The sequence below is a fragment of the Nilaparvata lugens genome, chromosome 3, assembly GCF_014356525.2.
Source record: "Nilaparvata lugens isolate BPH chromosome 3, ASM1435652v1, whole genome shotgun sequence".
Classification (NCBI taxonomy): domain Eukaryota; kingdom Metazoa; phylum Arthropoda; class Insecta; order Hemiptera; family Delphacidae; genus Nilaparvata; species Nilaparvata lugens.
The window spans coordinates 41,367,960-41,388,174 of NC_052506.1; the positions used below are offsets into that span (position 1 = coordinate 41,367,960).

The window sequence follows — 20,215 nt, forward strand, 5'->3', positions numbered from 1 at the left end:
AGGATATGTAAGTGACTTGCAGATTATTAATATGAGTCTGTAATTTCAAAGATTGTATTTTAAGGTCAGTCACGTTAGTAAAATGGATAACTTTGTATGTGTCGTTAATGAGCATAGATTGTCCTATTTTAATCGGAATTATTCCTGCTGTCTTTGTCAAGTCTGTCAGTCAACGTTGCTGGGATCAGGAACAACAGAAGGATGGTCATTGCCTTCATCTGCAACAATTAGATTATCTTTTACTTTCTTACGAGGCCTTTTCATTCTGTTAGGGTGGATTTTGATTACATTTCTTTTCAGTTTAAACTTATCACCTTCCTTAGTAGCTTTGCTATATCTTGGAACATTTTTGTGAAATTTCGGGTTTTTGATGAATATCCTATCTGGTATTTCAGGTGGTTCCTCTCTATTTTTGTTACATTTTTCTGTTCGTTTTTCTTTTTCCTTGATTATTTTCTTGTAAACGGCATCATTCAACACTTGTATTATTTCTTTGAAGTATTGATTAGCAAGTTCTTCAGTGATTACTGCGGGATTATCCTGATCTTGATTTTTTGGTAAATAATTCTGAATTCCAAAAGTTAGCTCATTTGGGCTTAAGTTGAATTGATCTTTTATCGAATTGTTATAGGTTCGCAAAGCTAATCAAAGTTTTTGTTCAACACTATATTTTGGGAATTTAATTTCGAGTCCTTGTAGAATTTCAATAATTGTGGAGTGTGTTCATCAACATTAACATTTTATCAAAATTTTTGGAGAGAAATAGTACAGGCTCAGCCTAGTTTTTCCTCCAATGTCATAATTGTATTATGATTATAGTGTTTTATACAATAAATGAATAAATGAATGTTCTTTCTATTAGTCCTTGAGATTGGGGATGATAAGGTGTGGTGAAGTAAGTTTCAATACCATTTATTTCAGTGAATTGTTTGTATAGTGCATTGTTGAATTCTAATCCGTTATCGGTTTGAATGCATTTTGGAATTGGGAAAACTGAAAGATAGTTGTTTAGATTTTTTATTATTTCAATACTGTTAGCTGATTTCAATGTGTAGGCAGAAAGTCTTTTAAAAAACGAATCGACAATAACTGTGAGGATTTTAATATTATTATACGTGAAAGTGTCAATCTGAAGTTTTTCGAAAGGTTTAGTAGGTGAGGGAGTTACTTTGAATTTAGTTTTAATTGGGTTCCTTTCATACTTGGTTTTCAAACAGATTTCACATTTATTTACAAATTCGGTTACGTCTTGTTAATTCCTCTGTGGAAGTTTTTGTCTTCATGGCATCGAGCTATTATCATTGTTTGTTCATCTACATCAGTTATGTCGGCGTTTATTCTTTTGTAGATTCGGAATTTTATGTTGGGAACTATTTTGACAATTTCATTAGTCATTGAACTTAGAATTTCTGTTTTTAGAGCTTCAAACAATGGACTTTTATTCGAAAATACTATACCGTACACAGTATCAGGTTTCAAATACTCTCGTATTTCTTCTACGTTGTTTCCAATGTCACGTGCGTCTCTGTATTTGAAAATTATTCTGTTTTTATTAATCTTTTTGAATTGGGGTTTTCCTTTACCTCTTGAAATAAATATTTGGTTTGCTTCAGTGTTTATGATACTATTTTCGTCCATTATACCTATTCTATCATCTGAACTTTCTTGAGAATGTTGTGTCATTAGTGAGTCATTGTCATTATCATTATTAGTATTATTTACAAGGTTTTCGTTGCCAGTTTCCACATCATTTTCATTAATATTATCAATATTTGCATTAACGATCGAATTGTTACCTATTTGTTCATCAAGATCATTCAATATACTTTCATTTACCGACGGAGGAGCTTCATTGTTATGGATTGTTATGTAATGTCATCGAACTCATCATTGATATTGGATTTGTCATTGGCATTGTTCGCATTATTTTCCGCGGGAAGGCCTGGGAACAATTCTGAATCGTCAAAACCTGTAAATTCATCACTACTTTCCATCATATTTACATTGAAAGGCCGTGAGAGGCAATCAGCAACAAAATTTGAGCGACCTTTTATGAATTCTACGGTGTAATCATACTCTTCCATTAACAATTTCCATCTCATTAATTTAGCATTTGGTTCTTTTAGAGAATGAAGCCATTGGAGTGGCTTGTGATCTGTTCTTAGGGTGAATTTTCTTCCATACAAATATGGCCTGAAATGTTTCACTGCCCAAGTTATTGCCAACATTTCTTTTTCAACAGTAGAAAGATTTTGTTCAGCGGGATTGAGTGTTCTAGAAGCGAATGAAATTGGGAGATCTTTATTGTCAGTCATTTGACTAAGGACCGCCCCTAAGCTTACATTGGATGCGTCTGTTGTCAAAATATATGGATCATTCGATTTAGGTAACTGCAATATTGGTGCGTTAGTAATTGCTTCTTTCAGAAAATTGACAGCTTCAATGAATTTAGGATCTTTTGGGTTTATAGTGGATGTTTTTCTCAATGCGTTAGTTAAAGGTTGAGCTATTTTAGCAAATCCTTTTATCATTTTTCTGTAGTATCCTGCCAAACCTAAAAATTGTTTTATTTGTTTAGTAGTTTGTGGAACGTGAAAACCTTTTATTGCTTTTACTTTTTCAGGATTAGGCTGAATGCCTTTTCCCGAAACTATGTGACCTAGAAATAGAAACTCTTTCTTAAAGAATTCGGTCTTGTCCAATTGTATTTATAGTTGATGAGTTTTCAATCGTTTGAATACAATGTTCAGGTGTTTCATGTGCTCTTGTAAGCTATCACTAATAATAATAATATCATCAAGATATACAAGAACATTTGGTAAATCACAAAATATCAAGTTCATTGTCCTTTGAAATTGAGGTGGACCATTTTTCAACCCAAATGGCATTCTGAGAAACTTAGAACCATAACCATTTTCAGTACTAAAAGCTGTTTTTGGTATTGATTCGAGTTCCATTTCAATTTGATGGAATCCTGAAACAAGGTCGTTGATAGCCGAAAAGTACGTTGCTCGACCGATTTTTGAGAACAAGTCTTCAATATTCGGGAGAGGAAATCTATCATCTTTAGTTTTGTTGTTCAATTTCCTATAATCTACTACAAGACGAACTTTGCGTTTTCCTGAAGCATCAGGTTTCTTTGGCACAACCCATAAGGGGGAGTTGTACAGGGAATTAGACGGTCTTATTATCTTTTGTTCGAGTAACTTGTTTATTTCATTACTAATATCCTGCCTAAATGAGATAGGGTAGCGGTAGTTTTTTGAATAAACAGGTTCTTCGTCTGTAGTCACTATTTTATGCTTGAGCAAGTTAGTAGCAGTTAATATATCACCTTCGAATTTTATTATTTCGGGATATTTCATAAAAGTACTAATAATGCATTCTTTCTCTTCTGAGTTCATATGCTCAGTTCTCAATAAAGAAGTGATTTCGTCAATGGAGAGGGGATTATCGATCATCTCACCCATGTACAATTCACAATCTTCTACAGAAACTGTTTCGATACTCAACGTTTTGTCACAATCAGAAAAATATTCAATCTCAATAAAACCATTCCTATCAATATCAGTTACAATATTATACAACTGCAATTCCTTAATACTAACAACACATTGCTTATCTGATGGAGTGCAAACATTAGTTTTAATTTTCAATTCATTCCTAACAGTGGTATCGTGCAATCTTTCGTTATGAGACAATTGGTCTCCAAATCAATTTTTGCTTTCAACCCTTGCAATGTTTGCTTTCCAATAAGAACATCATAATTATCGCTAAAATCGTACACATAAAATTTTCCATCTTTATCAACACCAAGCATATTCTTAACATTAATATTTACACAACTTTTTCCATTAGATTCACCAGCGGGTGTACGAATTTTATAATCACAATCAATTATTTTTGAGGAGAAACCATTTGAGGTTTAATGAAATTATATTTACTACCTGTATCGATCAAAATTCGTGAATCATTGTAATGAATATGAGGCAAATCAAGAGAGATCGTATTCAAATCGAATACTACATTTTTGGATTGTTGTTCGAGCCTACTTCTAAAAAATGATTCATTTTCTCGCAAAGGTCACTTACAGCATTCTCCATAGAACTCATTCTAGCATCCATGCTTTCAAATTCGGAAAACTCATTTTCAGAAGATTCAATATTGTGAACTGGAAACTTTTGAAAGTTGGAAACTGTTCTCATACTCACATCGTTTGATTTTTGATTCAAATTATGGTTTTTATTATTGAAGTTTGCATTTGGATAACGATTGAAGTTGTGATTTTGGAAACTTTGTCCATTACAAAATCTACTTTGAAAGGATTGTCCTCTGTTGAAATTATTTTGAGGCTGAGAGAAATTTCTCTGATTGAAATGATTTTGAGGTTGAGAAAAATTTCTCTGATTGAAATTGAAATCACGATTTTGAGATTGAGAAAGTTTCTTTGATTTGAATTGTTTTGGTTTTGAAACTGATGGAAATTTTTCGGATGCGAATTTTGATTGGAATTTGACGAGTTTTGTTTTCCTTCAGATTTACTGAAAGTTTGATTCATTTGTGTTACATCAGTAGTAAATCCTAAATGTTTCAAAGCAGCACTACTCTTATTGATAATAGCCTGTCTTGCATCACTGAGATCCTGATTCCTAGCGTTTGTAGGTGAGCTCCAAGCTGGTGGTTGATTCCTTCGACTAAAATCATTACAATTTGTTTATCCAACTGAGATGAGATAGTTTCTAGAATTGTACCAGTTAGTCCATCGAGTTTTTGTCTTGAGATAATCACGGTTCTTTTTTGTTGCAGTCTATTTATGAATTGAATAGGGTGTTCTTTTTGGTGTGATTTCATAGCAAGCAGTTCCATAGTTAATTGTTCTACTGTCCTATTATCGGCAAAGTTGTTTTTCAAAACATCAATCAAATTTGAGAGGTCATCTACTGTACTGTTGAGGATTACATCTTTAGCAGGTCCATGTAATTTGTCTTTACAATAGTGAAGGAGAATCCAATGATTGTCTGCTGCTTCCGCGATACGATTATTACAATAGTCATTTTTCAATTTTTCAACAACTTCAAGAAAGCTAAGTAGTTCTATTGGGTTTCCTGTATATTCAGGTATTATGTGTAGGTGATGTTTCACAATTGGTCTTGAAATAAGGGGGTTATCCATTGTGCTTTCACTGTTATCTTCACTATTACTGTCACTGATTGTAGATGTAGAAGACGTGTTACCTTGAACTGTGGAGTTGGATACAGCTGCAGCCAGAGCCAGGTACGATCTTAACCTTGGCCAGTAATCGATAAGAATACCATAAGTTTATGGTCTGGTCTGCTATCCTTCTTGCCTTTCTTCCCCAGGATGGTGGTTGTTGGTTGTTGGTGTTGATGAGTCACTCTTCCACTTGACGGTCTCGATGATGGTTCATATCAGTTGCGACCCCTACTTTCGAATTTTCCGCAATCACTTGTGATTAATAATTGATCAATATAAACTGGCGGTTGAATGAACAGCACAATTTTCACGGAAAACTCTTCAGGGTCCCTGTTCGGGAGCCAAATACGTTCACGTTCATTAAAACTCAGTTTTTAAAAAGAAATTTTATTTGCGAAAAATACATGTTAACATCAAGTGGCTGGAGTAGACTAACTAAAATGAGCGCGCTGAGAGCGACACTAAGCGGTACTGACAAAAATAGTAGTCAGCACATCAATTGTGTAAGTTTACATAATTTATATATATATATATATATATATATATATATATATATATATATATATATATATATATAAACGGTGGTCACATGACCATTTGATTTCAAACTGCAGTCTGCTCGGTTGAGGAAGGGAACTCAGTTCCCGAGAATTTCCCCCATTTCTGATGTAAGTTTTTAAGTGTTTTCAATTTATTTATGTCTTATGTCTCCTGTTCTAATTCATATTACAAACTTTAAAGAGTCTTCTGTTATCTATATATATAGAAGACACTTTAAAGTTTGCAATATAAATTAAAACAGGAGACACGATATAAATATATTGAAAACACTTCAAAACTTACATTAGAAATGGGGGGAAATTTTCAGAGACTGAGTCTCCTATCTCAACCAAGCAGACTGCAGTTTCGAATCCCTGGGATTCAGGTTCCCCAATATATATTGTAAAGTATCGAATTTGGGTAGATAAAAATCCCTAACCGAAATAGTAATAGGTCTGAAAATAAAGTAACTGGCTAATATCGCCAAATAGATAATAACTAAGATTAGATAGCATCAGCTTGTTCTGGCTTAATAGTACAAAAAACCTAAAAAGGATTTGAAGGAATTCTGTTGCTCACAAATAGATTATTATATAAAATATTTTGAAGATTGAGGTTAGGTACATGTATTCACGGATCGGTGACCTAGAGATCGATCAAATCGAGAAACGTAGAATCTGACCAAAACCCCTTGGCAGAGCTCTATTGCAATCAAATAGTGTGCAATGTGAAAAAAACACCTGATCACGTGGCTAATTATTAGGTAGCATGGAATTAATATTAATGTATAGAATATTAGCTAGCATGTAAAGAGCATAACAAATAAACCAAATAAAAATAATTTAATGTATTCAGGAAATAAGAGGTACCAGGCGCATGAATACCGAATAAAATTTGCATGCACCAATAGTAAAACGGCAGTTAATAGGCGGCAATTGTAGGCCAATTCAAAAATATTTATATATATTTCTATAAATGTTCGGAATCTACGTTGAATTGTTGTATAGTCTATGTTATCGATATGGCTCGAATGCAAAGAAATTATTAATCATACAATCTAAGCAATATTTTGATATTTTTTGTAAGATCTATTTGAACCTAAATGGCGGAGGACTAAGATATTCAAATTTTATGTTAATTTGAAAGTCGGAAATAAGATTTGTAAAATTGAGAAAGGAGAACCAGCACTCGCCAACCAAATGCCACCAGGAGAGGACCCCAAATATTTTAGAGCGTAGTACCTTGATAATGACTTTGTAAAAGTTAAAGTTAAATTAAATTATTAAATTTCTTAAAAGACTTCGTGATGCTATTATAAAGCAGAAGTCATTTTCATTTTTAAATAAATTTATAACCCCTGGGAAGAGACGATTCCGGCTACTATATTCCCGGACCACATGGAGTTGGAGCGACATCAGCGGCTTACAAGAAGATTTTCGACACGTGAGTGATAATATTGAATTAGTGATGGGCGCCCTAGTGCTTCGAATTAATCTGATGATCAAAGCTAGCTCGCCGAAAGGGTTTTTATTATAAATTAAGAAATTAATAAGAGTAATACTTGCGCAAGTAAAATTAGTATTAAAGGTATTTTATTGAAAGAAAAAGATAGATCAATACATTTCAGAAATTTCTATTAAATCAAAGAAGTATAAAATCTAGGCTATTAAAACATATGCATATGACATTTAATTTTTGCGATATAATTTGCGATAGTTTATTATAGCTCTAATTCACTAGATGAATGGCTCTACCTATTCCGTCAGGTGCCGAATCTTGCACCCTGAGATAAAAATATATATTCGATACAAAGAAATCTACTAAGTACTAGAGATTTTAATATATATATATTTGGATTATTAGTGGCTAATTTATCAAGCTGATCTTAAAGCACACATTTTTAATTGAATTGTCCAAGTCGACAAGTATTAGCAAGCGCATATCGCAGCTACATGCAAAAGAATGCATATGATTTTAAGATAAAGGCACATGGTAATGATTCGTGCCATGAATCTAGAATATAAAGTTTAGCCTGTGATATTTTACTGATTTCAATTATTGTTCTATTTTCATATTATATTCTTTATCGCTCTTTATATATTTTTTGCCTCGATCTATTTTTGCATTATTTGTTTAATATATGTATGAAACGTTTATGGTGTGCAATTTATTTTTTATTCCTCAACACTATAGTATAAGTATCATATTTATATATATTATTATTTATTGAATTACAAGAGTTATAGGAGAAGCCCATATCTAGGCCTATCAAGATTTTTGAGACTGAATCCTATTAAAAAACCACGACCTAATTATATGATTATATCAAAATCTCATGCTTTACCGACTGATGCCAAGCAGGAGGCTAATCGTTATTTAAATATAAAGAATAACGTGATATAAAACATGGCGCCCAATGTGGGGCTGATGATGAGAGCCAAGCTCATTGAATAATTATTTGAAATTAAGTCAATAACCATATTGAAAATTATAGATAACTTATACGAGTTTTGAGGAAAACAGGCGAAGTGAAATTTGTATTACTTTTTGGGGAATCAATAGCTTTAAATAAAGAGAAATTATATGTTTTAAAGAAAATTTTATATTATTATTATTGTAAAAAAAAAAAAAAAAAATATATATATATATTTTATAGAGAGAGCTATTATATTTTATGGGCCTAAACTGCTAGTCAGAAATCAATGAATAGTATTATTATATTATAAGAGCTTAAGTAATAAATAGGTTACCTGGCTTGTAATGTCCATAGGCCTATCCTCATTTGTGTCCTTATTAATGCCTTGTTGGCCAAAACTTTCACTTTTTTAACAAACACTTGACACTTAATCCATTTTTAAAATATGAGTCTCTTTTCGTCCACGCAAAGTAAGGTAGCAGACACACTGCAGACGGCGATAGTAGCGGAGATCGACACTGAGGGGGGCGCGATGGAGTCCAACGCCCAGATCTCTTCAATCACCGCCAAGAATCCTGTGAACAGTAATAAACCGTTAAATGTCTCCCAAGAAGCAATAAGAAGGGTTATAGTAGAGGGGATGATCAAGTCATTTTCTAATAGTTTAGAAAAAACAATGACCATGGTAATAAAGGACTTGAAGGCGGAAATGAAGGAAATGCGGGAATCATTGAAGGATACATCGGTAAGAACGGGTAAGGAAACTGCGGACACAATATCAGCATCTACCGCTGAAAATCAAGAACTAATTACAACCGATTTAACAGCAAAAATAGATACTGTCACTTGTGAGTTAAACGAAAGAATAGATAACCTACCAGCACAAAACACTTCACAAATTCATGAAATAGCTCACCCAAATTCTGATACAAATCAAAACATAGTACAACTTGAAAGTCAAATACATCAATTTCCGCACGAGAATATAGAGCCTATTCCCATAGCAACGTTTGATTCACTACACAGTTTCAATGAATTAGGCCGTTTTGACAATACAGACCGCTATCTCCAACCTAAAGAATTTATAGATCAGATAAAACTAGTTCAATCATTAACACCCACCTCTTGGAATTTTTGGCGTCTTCGTTTGACTAGTTTATTGATTGGCGAACCCCTGATGTTCTTTCGGAGTAGAGCCCTTGAATTTACATCATTGGATGAGTTTGTAGCTGTCTTCCTGGAACAGTATTGGAGCAGAAGTAAACAGTTGGACGTGCTAGCGGACATTATATCATGCGATTTCAACCCTAACTTAGACGGTGCATGTACCACTTTCGTCACTGCCCTACAGTTTAAAAATTCTCAATTGAGCGAGCCCATTAATGAATCGGCATTAGCAAGTATTATTTTAAAGAAGCTACCGTATCAAGTTAGAATGGCACTCGCCACACAACCCATTACTGATTGCAAGCAGCTGATAAATCATTATATGGCATACAGTCTGTGATGGCAATATCAAACCACCGTTCAGACCAGAGATACGCACCAAATCAACATAACTCAAAATTTAATCAGTATAACAGCCAAAATTATGAACCGGTATCATATGATCGCTACCGATCTGCCCCTCAATTTGAACGCCGCTATGAGCACAGGCAAAATGGTAACTGGAATAATGAAAAATTTCAAAATCGCACAACCAACCACTATGCCCAGCAGAGCAATCGTAAGAATCACTATGATGGCCGTGATCGATTAAACTCAAATAATAATCACACTCAGAACAATTACAACAGAAATTATAAACCGCCACCTCAACAAGTAAGCACAAATTATACATTAGCGCATGCAATAGGATTGAATCAACAAAAAACCCGGAATCCAGCACCCAACGACCCACCACCAAACGCAGAGAAGACTACAGCTAAAAAATTATGAATACATGATAACCCCGATACAACCCACGCAAGCTCAGAAAAAATAGATAGAGAAAATAAAGATACTACAGCCTCATATACCACCTTTGTGAACGGTTTACCAAAAATATTAGAAAAACAGAAGTCAATACAAGACAGCCTACCATCAAAAACCGCCGCCAACAATGCAATTAAAACCAGCCGCAAGCAACAACCAATTTTAAGTATCCTGTTCCCTACCGAAGATCTCTCACCGCCGGAGAACACTAACAGCCACCAGGATCATGCTATAATTCAGGAGTTGGTGAATACAAAACAAATTGAAAATGTAACAGATCCGCGCACAGAATCCATGCACCCGCACCAATGGACACCACCGAAGCGCACCAACGACGGGAAGGAGGACCCCATGGAAGAACGAGAGGACGGACTACCGGACAAGAGGAGCGACCATCGCAAGGCCCGGAGACGGAGGCGCCCGAGGACACCCGGCCGACATCAGGACAGAGAGGACAGCATACAGGATAGAAAGAGAAACATGCATCGCAAGGCTCGGAGGCGGAAGAAGCGACGAAGGAGGAACCACGTGCGCGCATACCGGCCGCATGCACGCTTCAAGAGGCAAAGGAGGACATCGAACCAACACTGGGGAGAACAGGAACAGAGCATGCATCTGCGGCACATTCGCTTCAAGAGGGCAAATCAGCGATGCAACCGGAAAAATGGACCAAATGAATGGATTAAAAATGGAGCTGCTTACGAAACTACTATGGATTCATGTTGGATTAAAAATGAAACTGATAGAACTATTACGGATTCATGCATTGGCAACAATACAGTGGACTACTTGGGGAGATTAATTAAGGATAAACGGTGTTTGAGAAGAAAGGAAGCAATAAAAAGTTATATTAATAAAATGGAAGTAAATAGTTATTATATGATGAGAGATTATGCTATTAAAAAGATGATAAATGTTTGGATATGGTGTTTAATATTTGTTATGATGGCTGTGATAATATTGAAAAGTGATGCTATAATTAAGACCATGTTATTGTTGAAAGGAATTATTAGTGTTGATTGGAAGTGTTATATTATTGAATTGTTTATTATGATGATAAAGCCTAATAATGAATTTAAGTGGAAAGTATCGGATGAAGATGATTGGAAGACTTTGGATCAATTAAAAGAAATTATTATTAAAGGAACAAGGAGTTATTTGAAGAAAGAATACACCAGATACAAGGGCTTTAAATTTATGATGAAAAAATTATCAATTAGGACAGCCTCAACAATCAACAACTGGACAGCAGATAACCTTACCGGCCTACAGCAGTATAGCTACAAGCAGGAAGTCAAAAGATATGGGAAGACCACAACAATTCTACATGAAATATCATCGAATTTGAAATAAATACGATAAGTAATCAAGGAAAACACCACTATCAAGCCAATTACTGACCTTCCTTAATAAATTTAATCTTGGCATAGAACCGCATGGCAACAATCCAGTGTTTTAATTCCTTCCAGCCGTTAGAAGCCTGCAATAAGAAAAAGAATAATTTTTAAATGTGTAATTAAATTAGCTACATCCACTAAAAAAGGACACAAGCGGGGATAGTATATTTAAAATTTGTAAATTACCTTTAAAGAGAAAAAATGCAGCAGTTAGGTTAATTATGAAATTCGACAGCAAATTCTGTAGAGCCAGTGACCAGCTGGGCAAGGCCACCTGAATCAAATATGTAATGCCTGCAAACATATGATTATGAAAAAGTATGGTTACCCCAAAATTGTTATTTATTATTGTTATTTATTATATTTATTAATGTCGGTATATTTATTTATATGTTTTATATTTATTACTTTTAATTATGCCACGTTTGTTACCTGAAAAAACCTAAAGTGAATGCAAGCTACCAAAAAACCAAAGAGCCATCAGCAAAAGAAAAGTATTGTACCTGATGTATAGAAAATTATTTATATTAAGACCTAAGAAATACTATAAGATATAAGCCCAGAAGTTTGTAAATTGAAATTATTGTCTAAAAGGAATCATTTATGAGAATCATGAAATGTGTGTAGTTAGGTTGGCAGCCCTGCAAGCGGCGAATTTAAAAAATATTATGTTTTAAGTGTTATCAGGAGGAGTGCGTTTAGAAGTTTATATTTATGATATTTTATGTGTGTTGAGGAGAAAAATTTGTTAGTGTATTATGATAAAGGTATAAAGGAGATGCAGCAAATATGTCTGCGAACTGTGATAGAAGTATGAGAGTATAATTTATAAATAAAGTATAGTGTATATCGATGTATTGAAGGGTGGGTTTTCATTAAAAACATTGTGATTCTCAAATATTTCGAATTCAAACCCAGGGGCGCGTGTAAAGTATCGAATTTGGGTAGATAAAAATCCCTAACCGAAATAGTAATAGGTCTGAAAATAAAGTAACCGGCTAATATCGCCAAATAGATAATAACTAAGATTAGATAGCATCAGCTTGTTCTGGCTTAATAGTACAAAAAACCTAAAAAGGATTTGAAGGAATTCTGTTGCTCACAAATAGATTATTATATAAAATATTTTGAAGATTGAGGTTAGGTACATGTATTCACGGATCGGTGACCTAGAGATCGATCAAATCGAGAAACGTAGAATCTGACCAAAACCCCTTGGCAGAGCTCTATTGCAATCAAATAGTGTGCAATGTGAAAAAAACACCTGATCACGTGGCTAATTATTAGGTAGCATGGAATTAATATTAATGTATAGAATATTAGCTAGCATGTAAAGAGCATAACAAATAAACCAAATAAAAATAATTTAATGTATTCAGGAAATAAGAGGTACCAGGCGCATGAATACCGAATAAAATTTGCATGCACCAATAGTAAAACGGCAGTTAATAGGCGGCAATTGTAGGCCAATTCAAAAATATTTATATATATTTCTATAAATGTTCGGAATCTACGTTGAATTGTTGTATAGTCTATGTTATCGATATGGCTCGAATGCAAAGAAATTATTAATCATACAATCTAAGCAATATTTTGATATTTTTTGTAAGATCTATTTGAACCTAAATGGCAGAGGACTAAGATATTCAAATTTTATGTTAATTTGAAAGTCGGAAATAAGATTTGTAAAATTGAGAAAGGAGAACCAGCACTCACCAACCAAATGCCACCAGGAGAGGACCCCAAATATTTTAGAGCGTAGTACCTTGATAATGACTTTGTAAAAGTTAAAGTTAAATTAAATTATTAAATTTCTTAAAAGACTTCGTGATGCTATTATAAAGCAGAAGTCATTTTCATTTTTAAATAAATTTATAACCCCTGGGAAGAGACGATTCCGGCTACTATATTCCCGGACCACATGGAGTTGGAGCGACATCAGCGGCTTACAAGAAGATTTTCGACACGTGAGTGATAATATTGAATTAGTGATGGGCGCCCTAGTGCTTCGAATTAATCTGATGATCAAAGCTAGCTCGCCGAAAGGGTTTTTATTATAAATTAAGAAATTAATAAGAGTAATACTTGCGCAAGTAAAATTAGTATTAAGGTATTTTATTGAAAGAAAAAGATAGATCAATACATTTCAGAAATTTCTATTAAATCAAAGAAGTATAAAATCTAGGCTATTAAAACATATGCATATGACATTTAATTTTTGCGATATAATTTGCGATAGTTTATTATAGCTCTAATTCACTAGATGAATGGCTCTACCTATTCCGTCAGGTGCCGAATCTTGCACCCTGAGATAAAAATATATATTCGATACAAAGAAATCTACTAAGTACTAGAGATTTTAATATATATATATTTGGATTATTAGTGGCTAATTTATCAAGCTGATCTTAAAGCACACATTTTTAATTGAATTGTCCAAGTCGACAAGTATTAGCAAGCGCATATCGCAGCTACATGCAAAAGAATGCATATGATTTTAAGATAAAGGCACATGGTAATGATTCGTGCCATAAATCTAGAATATAAAGTTTAGCCTGTGATATTTTACTGATTTCAATTATTGTTCTATTTTCATATTATATTCTTTATCGCTCTTTATATATTTTTTGCCTCGATCTATTTTTGCATTATTTGTTTAATATATGTATGAAACGTTTATGGTGTGCAATTTATTTTTTTATTCCTCAACACTATAGTATAAGTATCATATTTATATATATTTATTATTTATTGAATTACAAGAGTTATAGGAGAAGCCCATATCTAGGCCTATCAAGATTTTTGAGACTGAATCCTATTAAAAAACCACGACCTAATTATATGATTATATCAAAATCTCATGCTTTACCGACTGATGCCAAGCAGGAGGCTAATCGTTATTTAAATATAAAGAATAACGTGATAATATATATATATATATATATATATTATATATATATATATATATATATATAATGTCCTCATTCATACCCAGAAAAATCTGAGTAGTCTGCACTTTAGAAGTGACGTCCATTCTTTCAACACTAGTCATAGTAGTTGCATCAATATACAGCACCAAAGATTGTCAAAGCCTCTCAACAGTTTCGAAATCACAATAAACTGCCTCCTCATATTTGTTGTGTCTCAAAAAATATTTAAACAAAAGATGTACGGATGGCTGATTTAAAATCATTTTTATAAATTGACCGAGTTTTATGAGTGTTATATGAACATATTGTGATAACAAATCCTAGCTTCTGACTAAACTGTAAATAGTTATAAAACTGTAATTTAGTTATATGACTTTGTCCATGCTGTATAATATGGCTTTCTGACAATAAAATGTTATAATTATTATTATTATTATTTCCACAGTCTTGCATAATCAAAGAAGCGTATCTTGTAAAACACTTCCGATAAAAAAATCTTTTGAATGGTATCTTGTAATGATAATACCACGCTCTCTTCCATTGCCACTTCACCTAGTCCAGTCAAATGGTCGTTTTTCAGGAAACAGATTCTATATGTATTTTGGGGCGCTGAATTCGAATTTGAAATTTGCTGACACGCCAGGGGGCTTCACCCCCAAAACCCAATAGAACCCCCAAATTCAGACTTTTTTAATTTTCCATTCAATATTGAAAACCTTCAGTTTTTTTGAGAAACAGCATTCTCTACATAATTGAAGATAATAAAATTTCCAATAAATTGAGTGGTCGCTCAGGAGTCTACCTTTTTTGTTCCGGAGCTACGAATTTTCTAAAAAGGGTATTTTTTAGGGTTTTTCAAAATTATGCAAGCCTACCACTTCTACCCTACAGGCTACAACTTGTATATTTTTCTAGTAGCCTAATGATAAAAAACCACACATCACGTGAAAGAACAATTAATTCATTGTGAACAGGATTCCTCAGAAATTTTCGAATTTAGTAGTGGGGGGAGGGGGAATATACCCAAAAATAGAGGCTTTACCCCCAAAACCCCAAAATTTCGGACTTTTTTTAATTTTTCCATTTAATATCAAAAAACTTGAGTTTTTCGAGAAAAAGCATTCTCTACAAAATTCAAGATAATAAAATTTCCAATAAATTGAGTGGTTGGGAATCTCCCTTTTTTATCCAAAGCTACGAATTTTCTAAAAAAGGTATATTTCAAGGGTATTCAAAATTATGCAAACTCAACACTTCAACCCTATACAACTTGTATAATTCTTCTAGCAATGATAAAAAACCACACATCACGTGAAAGAACAATTAATTCTGAAAAGATTCCTTGAGAATTTTCAAATTCTTCTAGCAATGATAAGAAACCACACATCACGTGAAAGAACAATTAATTCTGAACAGGATTCCTTAGGAATTTCAAATTTTGTAGTGGGGGAGAGGAATGCACCCAAAAATAGAAAATCATGTCCTACAGCCAAAATAGAAATGTTTACTTTGCCTGCCCTATTACCATAGGTAAGGAAAGTATTGCTGTCCGAAAAAATTAAGGTACCCCAATTTCTAAATTTCTATACGTTTCAAGGTCCCCTGAGTCCAAAAAGTGGTTTTTGGGTATTGGTCTTTATGTGTGTCTGTGTACACGATATCTCATCTCCCAATTAAGGGAATGACTTGGAACTTAAGGTCCTTAATGAATTAAGGAACTTAATTAATTTGGAACTTGAGGTCCTTACAGTATAAGAATCCGACACAAACAATTTCGATCAAATGTAATTCAAGATGGCGGCTAAAATGGCGAAAATTTTGTGAAAAACAGGGGTTTGCGCGATTTTCTCGAAAACGGCTCCAACGATTTTGATCAAATCTATACCTAAAATTGTCATCGATAACCTCTATTAACTGCCACAAGTCCCATATCTGTAAAAATTTCAGGAGCTCCGCCCCATCTATGCAAAGTTAGATTTTAGATTTCCAATTATCAGGCTTCAGATACAATCTAAACAAAAATTTCAAGTGGAAACGATTGAGCATGAAAATCTCTACAATTAATGTTCAGTAACATTTTCACCTTGAATTGAAAATAAGCTCGAAATTCGAGAAAATGTGATTATTCAATTGCAAACTGTTGGCAACTATTAATTCTATTAAATCATTCACTATGAAGAGAAAGCAGACCTCGTGTGTCTACAGCGTTATTGTCCTGTCACCAGCTAGCTCAGATCTTTGAATAGTAGACGAGATGCGCGTGAACACTAGCGTCAGTAAGAGGCATGGAGCAGCCTGGGTCACAGATGGACTGCTTGATATGCGTGACCTGATGCTTGTGGCATATATGAGAGATTTCGATCTGATAGACTTCCATCTTCAAGGAGAATCTAATCTGGCCTGAAAAAGTCATACCAGCAAGCAGTTATGATGGCCAGATTGCAGTTCAACTCCGCGCTTATTGACCGGTCTCCCAGTAAGTGCAAGGTTGCCTGGAGTGTCATCAGAGCAAGTAAGGGTTCTTCAGTGCCGTCTATTTTCCCTGTTTCTGCTGATGATCTACATGACACCTGGACTAAATAGATTCATAGGATCCGTGGGGGGGGGCAAGCTCCCTTCTCAGTAGCAGTGGACCTGCAGGCTGCCTCAGTTCACCCTCCAGACTCTCAGCTCCTGACCTGGCGCCCTGTCATGTGTGAGGATGTTTTACGAATTGTGACTGGCTTGAGCAAATCTACAAGTAAAGACATTTACTACATGTTTAGCATATTTATTATGGCCATCAGGCACTTTGGGGTCAGTGGATCACCTTTTAAATTGATTCAACCCTACCTGGGGGCCGCAAGCAGGCTGTACTGGCTAATGGTGTGCTGTCTCATATAAGAGGCTGTGTCAACTGTGGAGTGTCTCAGGGCTCTGTCCTGGGACCACTTCTCTTTTTGATATCAGTGAATGATGTAACTTGCATAGATGGCAGAAGTGTTGTCTGCTACGCAGATAACACCACCTTCTTCGATAATGCTGATGGAGTTGATTTGCTGAGGGCCGAGATGTTGGAGACCAAGTTGTTTGCTTTGGACTGGTTTTCTGTAAACCTCTTTCTTCCAAACGATGATAAAACACAGTCAATCATATTCAGCCTCAAAAATGGGGATGAGTATGATTTTTCCCCGGTGAAACTGCTTGGGTTTGTTCTGGATAGGAAGCTGTCTTAGGGTGACCACATTGAGGCTATCTGTTGCAGGCTGAGCAGAGTGGTTTTCCTGCTCAAAAAGTTGAAATACTGTGTTCCTGCATCCTATCTTAAGGTATGCTATTTCTGTTTTTTTCAGAGCATAGTTCTTTATGGCCTCATGCTTTGGGGTGGAGCCACAGATGTGTCGCGAGTGTTGATCATTCAGAAGAGGGCCCTGAGGATCCTTTGTGGTGCTGAGCGACTTGCCCACTGTCGTCCCCACTTTGTGAGAGAGAAGATCCTCACAGTCTTCTCCCTCTATGTATTTCAGAGTCTCTGCAGAACACATGCAGACTAGAGGGAGACAGAGGCTGGACGAGCCCCACCAAAGACTGAGCAGGACTCGATCAGGCTATGCCCATCTATCTATCATGCTCTTCAACAAGCTGCCAGTGATGGCTAGGAATCTGCCTGCCAGCAAATTTCGGAGGGCCTTGAAAGGGTTATTATTGGAGAATCCTTTGTACTCACTCCGTGAGTATCTCATGCTGGACTGCAGCTTGGTAAGGCTTATTTATGATTACTTTTCTTTTATTTGTTCTGTTTCCTTTTGGACTAGAAGGTTGACTGACCTACTTGTTTCTTTCTGTTTCTTTTGTGTTCTCTTGACGTATTCCTGGAGGTTTTATGCCCGCCTTATGGACTTAACATAAAATAATTAAATAACAGACAGTGACTATCATGCCCATCTTTGCTCGTCTTGGTATACTGATGGTCATCAGCCATTATATCCTCCTGTGCTTGGTGTATGTGAAGAGTATACAGCAAATCCTATCTGCCCGTAGTGACATCCACTACCATAACACTAGAAGCCGTGAGCCGTTGGATGTCCCCGGGACACACCTCCATCGATTATGAGCCAGTTATAGGATTTCTGCCCTGAAATTCTTTAACAAGCTGCCTCCTGGTGTGAAGCAGTTGGACGAGGCCTTCAAGAGAACCGGCCGGAAGCTGCTATGTGACAAGCCATATTACAGTGTAAATAAATTGATGGATGATAATGTTAATTTTCACTAAAAGCGGTAACAGGATCGCTGCTATCTAAACGGTTATGCGTTGAATCAAGTGTTTTTAGTTTTATGTCGACATCGATATCGATCCCACAAGTCAGTGTTAGTAATGGATGAAGCAGAAGGTACGAGTATTAAAGGTAATATATAGCCAGCAATTCTATTTCATCTATAGCCATAAAACTTATATGAATTATAAAAAGAAAGGAATATAATAATTAATTGTTAAATCTGATGAATTTATAGGTTGTGCTCAAGCCGCTAGTACCTAGACTATCTGGCGGCTTGAACTGCCTCACTAGTCACTAGAGACGAGCTGCTATACTGATGTCAACCTTATAATGGCAGTATTTGTTTGAAATTAGTATTGGTATCCTTTTGTAGCTCCGCAATACGCTGGAACTATTCTCGACCAATGAAATATAATTGATCATTTGAAGCAATAATAAACAGTTAATATTACATCATATAGGACGGTATCAGCTGTCCTCTATAGAAGACAGTGACAAGCCAGAGAATTGGCAACGCTGTTCTCCTATCTCTTTCTCCTGAAGGTAGATCTCACTTACTCACCAGTTACTATAGAGTCGTTGCTAACCCAATGCGGCATCTACATTTTGGCTTAGCCTGGTAGATCAACGTAGGTCAATGAAGACCAGCGCTGGCAAACCAGCCATCCACTCACTGGCGCTGGTCGACATTGGCCTTTATTGGGCAAACATGTGGATACTGTACGGCATAAGGAATTCACCTTTAAATTTAAATATGAACGAAATGAAAGTAATGAGTAAAGTCGCCTTACCCATACACGGACAGTACGCAATGTATCCTTTTTCAGATGCATTTCCAAAATTTTGTAATATAATGTTGACACTGAGAAAAAGCAATATTTTAGCACTTTTGTTTTTGAAATATGATATAAAACTTTGTGTCATTCTCTTAAAGTTAATAATATAAGAAAACACTATTAAAATTCTACTATGCATTTAAAGTCTGGCATTTACAAATCTTTTCTCAATGAGCATACACGACAACCATCTAATGAAGGAAATTTACTAACTAAAGAAAACCGAAACTTAAAATTCGAACTCCAAACAGTGAATAATTCTTATAAAAGTGTTATTTGTGAATGAAAGTTTGTAAATCCAATATTGCAGGTTAAAGAGGTTATGTTTTTTGTCCTCTCTCTTGGTTACCAACTTAGACCAGTTATAGAATGGACACGCTGGGAAGTCTAGCCTCTAAAGCCAACATCTACTACCAAATTTCCAATTCGTGACGTCATACTCGGATAGAACATTTTTAGATTGTGTCTATTTCAGAAGAATGTAGATTATTATTCATTAAAATATTAAACTCCAGCAGCGCTCAAGCTAAAATAGACACAATCTGCTATGGAAAACAATGTAAACAAACTCTACAGAAAAGTTTTCTATGTGATGCTGACGTCACGATTTGGAGATATGGCCACAGTATACATACAGTATGGAAACTTGGCT

General features: G+C 35.0%; 1 protein-coding gene across 1 annotated transcript in view; it reads right to left on the minus strand.

Moving 5' to 3' along the window:
• Positions 1–19,918, minus strand: part of LOC111050422 (GDP-fucose protein O-fucosyltransferase 1) — a 49,452-nt gene extending 29,534 nt beyond the window's left edge. The window contains exon 1 of the mRNA XM_039423808.1: positions 19,519–19,918. Within this exon, the coding sequence (XP_039279742.1) occupies positions 19,519–19,702 (184 nt within the window). The 5' untranslated portion in view covers positions 19,703–19,918. The remainder of the gene's footprint in view (positions 1–19,518) is intronic.
• Positions 19,919–20,215: the final 297 nt, after the last annotated feature.